Here is an 11,747-nt window from a genome sequence, read left to right on the forward strand (position 1 = left end):
GAGCAAAAGTACAGTAGTAACATTAAATTATATGTTTTTGTTTGTTTGTTTGTTTGTTTTTTCCATTGATTACCCTAGACAATACCTTGGATTTGATACTAAATAGACTTATAATGAAATCCAAGCAGTATAGAGGTGAACAAACTCTAACAGGATGAGTTAAAATGATTGTTTCTAGTGATTTACGACCTGTCAGAGATTTACAGACATTAAGGAAATAACCTCAAATGATCTTTTAAGTTAAATTTGGTGTTCTTGGCTGACTTTGTGAAACATTAAACGCAAGAATGTGGTTTCGTCTCCCTCCAGTGGCTGCTATTATAAACTATACAGAAACAGCGCCAACAAACCATCATGCAGAGTCACGATTTGATGTTCCAGGTGAAAGTTAGTGTGCTCTTACTTTACAAAAAGAAAGACAATTGCTATGCAAATGTTATGTTAGCACCTCATATGCATGATCTGATAATTGTGAATTGCAGATTTGTTTGAGTGCAGATATGTGACCCTGGACCACAAAAAATAAGGTCAATTTTTTTTAAATTGAGATTTATACATCATATGGAAGCTGAATAAATAAGCATTCCATTGATGTATTGTCTGTCATAATAGGATAATATTTGGCCAAGATACAAAATCTGAAATCTGAGGATGCAAAAAAAAATCTAAACATTGAGAAAATCACCTTTAAAGTTGTCCAGATTAAGTTCTTTGCAATGCATATTACTAATCAAAAATTAAGCTTTGATTAAGCTTTGCAAAATATCTTCATGGAACATGATCTTTATTTAATGTCTGATCATTTAGACCCATACAATGTATTGTTGGCTATTGCTACAAATATACCTGTGCGACTTACGACTGGTTTTGTGGTCCAGTGTCACATATAGAAAAAGTTTCACTGTTTCATCTGGTTCTGTTATACATTATTGAATGTTATAATGTGTATGTTAATAAAAGTTATTAGAAAGCAGTAAAGACAGGTCATGGGCAAAACCAGTTTAAGTTTTAGTATATGATTTAGCTGGATGCTGATTTCTAAAAGTTGAGAAATTATCCCTAAAATATTTGGTCTATTAGTAAATAATTGTTACCAATAAAGATAACGTCAGAATAGTTGTTTCTTTCCTTTACTTCCTTTGTGCAGAACTCACAATTTACAGACTTTGTATTAAAGTAGAGTTGCTGTACATCACTGTAGCCATTGTGTGTATGGTAAAACTGTAAACAAAGATAAAGGACGTAATATCAGATTAAGTTATTCCACTTAGATTACATCACTTTATGATCGGTACTATTCATATTATGAATTCAGAAAATCAGAATCCTTCTATATAAAATCTTAAACATTAGGCTTAAGGTCCAAATATGTTAAAATATATTAACAAACATCTTTAGAACACTTTTGCTTTTCAATAGAAACCAAATAAGCGTATAATCATAGTTAACAACTGCGTCAACTATCCACAGCAATCTCAATAAACCTTAATATAAACTACAAATGATTTGGGAACAACAATAAAATATGCTTACCACGCTGGGATCAGAAAAGAACAAAAAAAATGTAAAGCAATTTTGATGTTATTAGATCATTTAAGTCTTACATGAATCTCGTGCTGTACATCGTTTCTCTTCTTTTCGAATGAATCAGATTCAGAATCATATACGTTCTAAAGCATCGCGTTCTTAAAGGGGCAGAGCCCAACAATAACAATATGACACTGATTTGATTGATTTTGATAAAGTTAATAGATCACCATTTTGATTTGTATAAAACTTACAAACTTAAACCCTGTTTACCTTAGTGCGTTTCTAACGCTGTTTTAAAATGAAAACAATCCTTGTCTACACTAGAGTTTTCACTGTGTTTACACTACACAACCGAAAACGCTTGTCACATGACTATTCATGCAGGTACAACCATAGATATGTATAGGTAGATATTCAGGTTCAGTGTACACTGAAATGCAACTCTTGAGTTTTTAAACTAAAACAGGGTCTGCCGGAGTAGTGTAAACGACGTTGCGTTTTAAAAAGAAAATGCACTAGTGTAAACGCAGCCTTAACGCAAAATAAATGCAATGGCAATGAGGTTTAATTAGCATTGCTATTTTTTTTTATTAAATATCCTTGGACAAACAGTCAGTATATGCTGCAGTCATTCCCATTGGATGGTCATCTGTGATCTGCGATGAGCCTTATATTCATCTCGAGAAATTAAATAATCTTTGCAATCAGAATAAGTGCCGTGATTCGATGTAAAAGCTCAAGGTCAGTCAGGCCTTATTACGGCGGAGGAGATCATAATGACCATGATCCGTGAACTATAATAAATTTTTCGATGAATAAGTTTGTCCTTTCTATGTATTGAAATGAAAAGAATCCCAAATCTCCAATAATCTTTTAATAAACGAGTTTCGCCCACACAGTACTTTTTGCTCTTTTTACACTCAGTTTGAAGGATCAGCTAATCTAAACTCTTTTCAGGAGCGCCTGAAGAACCTGGAAGTGTCATTGCTGCGTATTTGTTTGTACAGTTATTTCATCTATACAACTTAAGGAGAGAATTGCTACTTTCAGATGCCAAGGCAACTGCTCAATAAAGAGAAACTGTCTATAGTTTCTACTTCGGCAAGCCAAGTCTAATTTAGCCATTTGTCTTTTTGTTTTGCCCTCCATCTCTCTATATTCCTCTCATTTCCACCTGTTCTTTCTCTGCTATCTGCTCTCTTTCTCTCCACCTCTCTAATCCTTTGTATCCCACAATCCTCCTTGTCTTTCTCTCTCTTTCTCTGTCTCCAGGGCCGGAGGGCTGTAACCTGTTTATTTATCACCTCCCTCAGGAGTTTGGGGACGGCGAGCTGATGCAGATGTTCCTGCCTTTCGGTAATGTCATCTCCTCCAAAGTGTTTGTGGATCGGGCGACAAACCAAAGTAAATGCTTTGGTGGGTAAAAATGATAAGACACCTGTGAAGATTATTCTCATTCCTACTCACACTATTAACATTTTTACCTCATTTCTCTACCACAGCGAAGCTTTCGATTGAAGCCGGGTGCACACTGTGTAGTTTTTGCTACGATTTCGCCATCTAAGACACGTTTTAGGGATGGTAGGGCTGAACTGAGTTTTAGATCGCTTAGTGTGACATGAGCGATAAATTACTTTTACAAAGTCACAAATTTGGACTATAACTAAGGCGGTCGTCCAAAACATGGGTATGCACTTGTATACAAAACATGCCACATAAATACCTTATGATGATAAATTATGACTGTAACCAGAATATCAAAATCACCAAATGTTCACACTTAGCAAGTTTAGGGTTTTTCATTTAGGACTTATGCTATTACTTCAATTTTGTGTGAAAACGTCATAGATATTACGTATATTTTACACCTAAAATGTAATTTTGTCATACAGTCTGAGAAGCAACAATCATAGAGAGCAGGAAAAACTAAATCACACAGTGTTCACCTGGCTTGAGACAGGAAAAACGAATGAATGGAAAATTAAAGGGAAAAAAGAAGAGGATGTAGTGTAGCATCTTTATGATCTTAATCAGCACGGGACATGAGGCTGTAGGGGGGGAAAGCGCAGAAGCGTGTTCACGTGTCCCGCTCGTGACTAATGTGAACCTCTATATTTTAATTAGCGCTATCTGCAGCTTCACTGGCTCCTTGACTTATCAGAGGCATCCCATGCATGAACAAACACACCGCTATTCGATTTCAACTTAATATAAACGCAGTTGGCGGGAGGTGTTTCAGAGACTCAGACGTGAGGATTTAAAAATGCTGAGCCAGCTGAAATCATCACAATACCTCAAGACAGAACAACTGAGAGTGAGAAAGTAGATGGGAAAATGAGAGCGAATAATTTGTGTTGAAATGTTCATGTGTTAACTGGCAAAATTTAAGCTGTCATTGCTAAGACTTCAAGAATAGACTGAAGATGATTTACACCATACACATTGTTTAGCAGAAAAATAAAATGTGATAACTACAAAACTATATAAATAGCAAATCATAATAAATAATGCAATTTTGTAGTAATTCAAGCTACTTTTTTAATGAAGTAGCTACACTTCAAATGATAAACTAACAAACTTTACTCAGCGGGACAGTATTTCTTAAACCACATAAAATCAGAATGACATTTGAATGGCTTTTAGTCCATGTTTGTTAGTTTTACCATTATTTAAATGCTAGCACAATTTGAAAAGTGTTCTATGAACCAGAAATATTAGCAGTTTATTTCCCACACAAATTTCGTCCTATAAAATTCAATTTGTTCAGACTTACTGCTTAAATAATAATAAATAATTGGAAATAATTATGATGAATTATTAATACTTTTTTCAACAGATATAATTTTTCAACAGATAGACATTATGAAAGAGACAGATATAGATATAATATATATATATATATATATATATATATTTATGTATGGCATGCAAACACACATGCTATTAATACTATATTATAGAAAATAAAGTCGCTCATGCTCAAATGATATAATTGTAAATAATAATTAATATAAATAATTAATAATAATTATGTTTCATAATATAATAAAAATAACAATAATAATAATTAATTAATTAATTAGTAATAATGATAATAATTTGATAATTTTTTAAATCATTTTTTAAATTATTTTTCCAGTATAAATAATTAACATTATTGATAATTTTACAAATTATTTTTCAACTTTAGTACACCAGCAACAAATGGGTATATTTGCAGCAAAAGCCAACAACACATTGTGTGGGACAAAATTATAGAATTTTCTTTTTATGCAAAAAAATCATTAGAATATTAAGTAAATGATCCATGAAAATATTTTGTACATTTCCTACTGTAAATATATCAAAACTTAATTTTTGATTAGTAATATGCATTGCTAAGAACTTAATTTGGACAACTGTAAAGGCAATTTTCTCAATATTTTTTTTTTTTTTTTTTTTGCACCCTCAGATTCCAGATTTTCAAATAGTTGTATCTCAGCAATTTTTTTTGTCTGATACATCAATGGGAAACGTATTCATCCAGGGTCATATATAATATTAAAGATATAACTGAATAATAATTGAAAAACGACTACTTTCACAACAGCTATTTTCCCTCTACTGAAAATGTAGTTGTTAGTAGTGTCGCTATTTGTACTTCCCTGTGCAGTCGCTCGTGTAGCAGAAATACATTTTTTCACTTAGGTTTTATGAGACATTACACTATCTGAACATTAGCAGGTTAATTATTTGCAATTTTCTCTACTCTGCATGTCATAAAAAAGGCGATCCGGCTAACTGCCTCTCGCTAATGCTAGGAGCGACTGGATATTGTGTATTAGATTGTGCATGTTCTCTGTGCTTCTGATTATTGTGGATAATATGTATGCTGTTGTACTGTATTGATGGACTTTGTGCATATATGTTGGATGTTAAACATGTTGTAAATATGTGTCACGATGACTTAAGTAAACTTGTTTGGTACCCTTCCCTCCCTCCCTTCATTTCACGCTCACCCCATTCTTTGTCATAAAATCATTTCTGGCCTCATTTCTCACCCTCCCCTCCAACTCCACCTTCCCTCAATCCTATCTAACGTCCATCTGTCCATCGCATTACCTTCTCATCCATCTGGTGCTAACCTGTCGTCCTCTCTCTGTCTCCATCTTTCTCCCTCCGTTCTCCAGGCTTTGTGAGCTTCGATAACCCGGGCAGCGCTCAGGCCGCCATCCAGTCCATGAACGGCTTTCAGATCGGCATGAAGAGACTCAAAGTGCAGCTGAAGAGGCCAAAGGACGCCAACCGCCCATATTAGCCCCGTCCCTCCCCCCAGCCACCCCTGACCCTGGGGGTGAAGGCCGCCGCTGCGCACAGGGAACGACAGGTTAGCCAAATCACCTTGGAGCCAAAGACACAAAATACAAACTATACAAGCGAACAAATCACTTCAGTAAAACTCTGACTCAGCGATTTCCGTTCTTCCTTTCTGTAATTTAATAAATAAAAGTCTTTTTGAATATGTAGTTTCACTCTTGTATTGCACAGCACTTTGGATCAACCGGCAGTTGTATTAAAGTGCTCAAGAAATAAATAAAGAAAGAAGGACTCTTAAATACAAGTAAAAGGGCTTGTGAGTGCTGTTTCATGTTGACTTTATGTCTAACAGAATATGATATTAAATAGGACTCCTTCCTTTTCTAGTCTGTCAGAGGGGGAAAGATTAGTCGTTTCCATGTATCTCATATCATCTCACATCTCCTCATCTAAATGAAGATAGAAAATCAATGCTGTGTCATTAATTTAGCCTGCTGATGCCTTTTAACTGGGCCAAGTTATTACCTACTTACACAGCTAGTGAGGCATCACACACAGTACGGCTCCTGCATGTCTCAGCATTGACCTCGTACATGAAACCCTTTTCCAGATACACTGCAAAAAAATTATTTCGCAAATCTATATTTTTGTCATTTTACAGTAAAATACATAAACATCATTAAAACAATATATAGAAGCAAATCTTCAGAGAACGTCTTGATGTAAGCCTTGTGTAGATTGATTTTTATATATTAAAAAAATAATAATAATATCATATATAGTAGCTTTTTAATGGCAAAATGTGATTAATACAAATTATTTTTATTAATATTAACTTTTTCTTTATACAAAATTATGATGTAAAAAAGGTTTTTGGACCAATAATTAGATATATAAATAATAAATATATAATTATATAAATTATAATAAATTCAATAATATAATAATTATTGGTAATAATCATTTATTGAATGAATAATTAACAAATAAAACAATAATATAAAATAATTAACTTTAGTATTGTAGCTCTTTATACAAATTATATTGTGAACAAGACTTTTGGACAATTTTCCACAGAAATAAAAAATTATTATATAATAATTATATTATATAATTATATTAATTTAAGTAATATAATAATTATTAGTAGCATTTCATTGTATTAATAATTAACGAAAAAAAATATTAAATAATTATTAGCAATAATTATTTGTACTAATAATTAACAAATAAAACAATAATCTAAAAATAATTAACTTCAGTATAGTAGCTCTTTATGCAAAATTATGATGTGAACAAGATTTTGGACCCTTTTCTCAAAAATAAAAAATAAATACATAATAATTATATTATATTATTATATAAATTACAGTAATTTCACTAATATAATATTTATTAGTAATAATTATTTGTATTAATAACTAACAAATAATACAATATAAAAATAATTAACTTTAGTATAGTACCTCTTTATGCAAAATTGTGATGGGAAAAATATTTTCAGTTTTTCCAGAAATTGAAAATAATTATACAGTAATTATATTATATAATAAACTACAATAATTTAAACAATATTATCATTATTAGTAATCATTAATTGTATTAATAATTAACAAATAAAACAATTATATAAAAAGTATTAACTTTAGTATAGAAGAAACATGAAACAGCGTGTAAAGTTTTAACCAAAAGATCCAGTTATGACAATTTAAACATGACAGGGTCAATAAATAAATAACTTAAAACACATGCATGGATGATTTGTTCACAATAAGATCAACAACATGCATTCAGACTAGATGGGGTGAATATTCACTTCATACCTTTAAATGCTTCTGTTCTTTTTTGTGTTTTCTTCCTAGGTTTTGTAGAGCTGGAACACATGTTGATAACATGCCAAATGTATTTGAAAACACAACAGATCAAGACCATCGGGGCTGGGGATACAGTAGAGCTGAAGCGGGACATGAGGAGGACGTAGCCGCGTGATATACCACCACCACCACCACCAGGCTCAATGGACCTTTTTGGACTTCAGTGTTTAACTCAGGGGAGCCGCGGTGTTACTGGACCATACCGTACTCCCTTCTCCGAACCCCGAGCCCTTATTTTGCAGGACCACAGGACACAACTACTGAAGACCAACACAAAAAATATATATATTTAAAAAAAGAAAAAGAAAAACAATGCAAGCCCTCGAAAAGGCTTCTATGAATCTATGAATAAGTAGTACGGGGAGAAAAAAAAAACACTTTTTAAAACTAAGATAGACTTTTAGATGGGGAATCATGTAATATTGAACACGTCTTTGGGAAAACTTTTTAAAGAACTGTTTTAGAAACCAACAAAACGGATTTAAAAAAAAAAGAAACTTGAAAGACAGAACTTTTTGGAAGGATGTGACAATTCAGGACAAGAATTCGCTTCGACTCGGGATGGCCAACTTTTTTTCTTGGAGTGCCTGTCCGTTTCCAGGGGCAAACGGCTGCCACAAATCGCAGCCTCCGTCCGCTGGGAGACTTACCTGTCATTCCTTAGTTGTGTAGGGACCAAATGACCAAACCTTTTTATCACAAATGAAAAAAGAAAAAAGAAAAAAAAAAAAGACTCCTGTAACATAATCGGACCACTGCATCTCTTGCTGTGCCAATCGGTTTAAGAGTTGTATTTAAAAAAAAACAAAACAAACAAACAAAAAAAAGATATATGTATAAAAAGAACATATATGACTATATGCATAAATGCATACATATAGATTGCTGATATGCTTTTGAATACTGGCAGAACTATTTCCAATGGCCGTTGAGGCCGTTCACTTCGCTAGTTTACAATTACTGCTCAAAATGAAGAATATTTATTTTTATTTCTCTTCTAGTTTTTCTGTGGTGAGAGAAAGGGTGCATGGGAAGGGTTGTTCCATAATGCAGCCTTACCTTTTCTATCTTACGTCCTGACCTTGTAGTTAAGAGACCATCTTAAAGAGGTTTGAGATAAACAATCCTGTTTATATATAACGTACATACGATATGTATATGTATAGCAGACGTTCAAGCAATATGTATTCATATTTATGCACCTGTACAGCATATATATGGATACATACGATATTAATCCCAAAACCCATATATGTATTTATATGCATATATTTTATATGTGTGTATATATAGAAACCGGCTATTCAATATGTAGAGCTGTAATTTTTTTGTAGATTTAAGCTGGAGTTTCAAACCACTGCTCTGCTTTGGACTTTTACCACTGGGAAGAATCTCAAATCGGCAGCTGCAATCTGCAGGCATTCCTCTCGATCCGATATAACGTACTTTATCCGCCGACACACACACACACACACACACACACAGATTCCGGTCGTGTATATATGTGTATATGCTACTTACAAATGCAAAAAGGCCTCCTCTCGTAAGAGAGTTTAAAGAGAATCAGGAGAATTACGGAAATACAGTACAGAACACGGACATATCTGCCTCCCGCCTCTGCAAACATTCGTTATTTATTCGAACCGAGCGCTGGCTTTAAAAACGAACGCCCGGCGGTTTTTTTCTAACCTCGATCGCCTTGTTCGCGCATGCGCCGTCGAATCACCGTCAGCAGTGCGTCCGTGCACCTGGCGGCACTGTGCTACGACACCGCTAGCAGCCATTCATTATGATTATGATGTCAAAACAACTTAAACACTCTTCTTCTATACAAAATAAAAACTAAAAAACAACAAAAAGACTACTACTATAGCTACAGCTAACAGCGAAGCCTTCAAATATCTGTTGACATGACAAACCCGTGCAGCTTGATAACACCGCCATTTACACCCACTCGACGTTCTGCTTACGGTTACAATGAAGTGGGCATTATGTACGTTTTGCACAAGTATCGTCAGAATCCGCATCACATCGCGTGTTTACATGTGCTGCTTCAGCGTTTCGAACGGATTCGAAGGAAGTTAAGAACGGAACGCGAGTTTTCGAATTTCTTTTGGTTACGCTTTGCAACTGACCTATTATACGAGATGGCACTATTGTAAATATACGATAATTCGAGAGCTGGCATAATTCGCTTTGCCGAAGAGTAAAGCATCTGTACAGTGATGGTGGCGGCGGCGGGGAAAAAAAAAAAAAAAAGCAGTAGTCAGTTCACCTCATTTCGAAGGGGAATTCGTTTCTGAATCGACGGGTTCCGAGAATGTTGTATTTTGCCTTCTAGATCTTTCCGACACATGATCATTCAGGTATTCCAGGATCTTTTCGCAACGATATGCATTTCAGCGTCACCTGTCTTTCTCTCCCTTTCTGTCTCGCGCTCATCATCTTCCTCTTCGTGTTAACCGTTTCAGCTGCAACTGTTTACATATAGCAATCTGGAAATGTAGAGCTGACAAAACCAACAAGACAGATCAGAAATTTTATTATAAATATATATAAGTATATACATGAACTACTGAATATACTGTAAATGTTTTTTTCTCTTTTTTGCTCTGTTCCTCTGTATATAGGTTTGCATATTTTATAGTCTTTTACTTCTATCTAGAAGGACTGGATGATTTAAAGACAAAAAATGAAACTGAATTAAAGCAGGTAGACTCTAGTCCTTAGAGATGCAGTATGGTTGTAAGGTATTTAAGAAGAGCCAATCAGATTTGATCCGAACATCATGTCACTTTCAGAACTGCTGCCAACATGCTTATTTATGTATTCATTTGTTCAATTATTTTACTTTGAACATTTAAATGGTTTAAACGTTTTTACGTTTGTGTTACGCACTGAATATCATTTTGTCATTTAAACGATGGTTTTTTAAAAATATATTTTTACATGTTTTTGTATCGTGAGACACAATGGAACAATGCAAACTGGCAGAATCAGGGTAATCCTTTATGGAGAATGTAGAACTCATGAAGGACTGGTGTCAAAAGTTTTGCTGCACCTGTTAGAGCTGTCTGCTGTTTTCTTCTGTTCTGCGATTCCATGCGTCTGTCAGAACTCCGATTTGCTTCACTGCTTTTTCAAACACACTGGAAACAAAAAAAAAAAAAAGGAAGAAAAACTGCACTAATCCATCAGACTCTCAGCAACTCTGATTTTATAGCCTTTCTTCATTAGCAGTCTTCAACTCATCAGAAAAAGTTTGAACTTACAGAAACAATGCAGTAAAATGGGGTTCAAAAAAAAAAAAGAAAAATACAAAAAAAAAAAGAAAAAAAAAAAAAAAAAAGATTTTCAGACATTTTGAGCACAGTTGAGCGTGCTGGGTGGTATCTGTGGATTTTTGCCAAGCCTATCACAATGAGATTGAGCTGTATTAGCAGTCGGAGTGCTGCCGCAGCTCCTGCCCTGTTCTCAACTCCACGTTTCTCTGGTCCCTAGACTCTCTTTTGTAATTTTACTGAATGACGCGTTTCCGCTTAAGCCCAGTAATAAAGCACAGTGTAGAATAAAGCAGCATTATGCTTGTCCCATTTCCTGCTGTATGTCTATACAAGCCTTTTTATGAGTTGTTTTTATCTCTTTCTCTCTTTTTATGGATTTGTGGCACGAATGATGTACTCTGAAACCACTTCAAAGGCAGAGGGTTTACATGCGCACACACACGGGCGCCTCTCTCAAACTTTCTTTACAACACTTCAGATCAAATTAGACCAATAGCCCTGGAGCGATGTTTGGCTGAATCCCGTTGCATATACAGACGCTCTCAGATCGAGTTTGAAGTATCAAAGCATATACGCTGTGTATACTGGAAAAGCAAAGTAAGGGGACACATTAAAAATCATGCTACATGTCCTGTGGATAAAAAAAAATTGTTAATATATACAGAAAACTCAATGACTCATGAATATTGTGACTGACTAGTCACTCTTACGAGAATTTCATCAGATGACAGTGGGATTACGCGTTACAGATCACAGCAACTGT

The 11,747-nt window shown here is 34.4% G+C and overlaps 1 protein-coding gene across 5 annotated transcripts in view; it reads left to right on the top strand.

Moving 5' to 3' along the window:
* The window catches only part of celf4 (CUGBP, Elav-like family member 4), a 116,331-nt gene extending 105,450 nt beyond the window's left edge, over positions 1-10,881 (top strand). For 3 of the 5 annotated variants that reach the window (XM_051092853.1, XM_051092851.1, XM_051092852.1), the window contains exons 12-14: positions 2,803-2,946; positions 5,700-5,896; positions 7,689-10,881. In XM_051092853.1, the coding sequence (XP_050948810.1) occupies positions 2,803-2,946; positions 5,700-5,827 (272 nt within the window). In that variant the 3' untranslated portion in view covers positions 5,828-5,896; positions 7,689-10,881. The remainder of the gene's footprint in view (positions 1-2,802; positions 2,947-5,699; positions 5,897-7,688) is intronic. The other 2 variants (XM_051092855.1, XM_051092854.1) reach the window with 1 other exon arrangement.
* Positions 10,882-11,747: the final 866 nt, after the last annotated feature.

Source organism: Labeo rohita, chromosome 21, assembly GCF_022985175.1.
Source record: "Labeo rohita strain BAU-BD-2019 chromosome 21, IGBB_LRoh.1.0, whole genome shotgun sequence".
Classification (NCBI taxonomy): domain Eukaryota; kingdom Metazoa; phylum Chordata; class Actinopteri; order Cypriniformes; family Cyprinidae; genus Labeo; species Labeo rohita.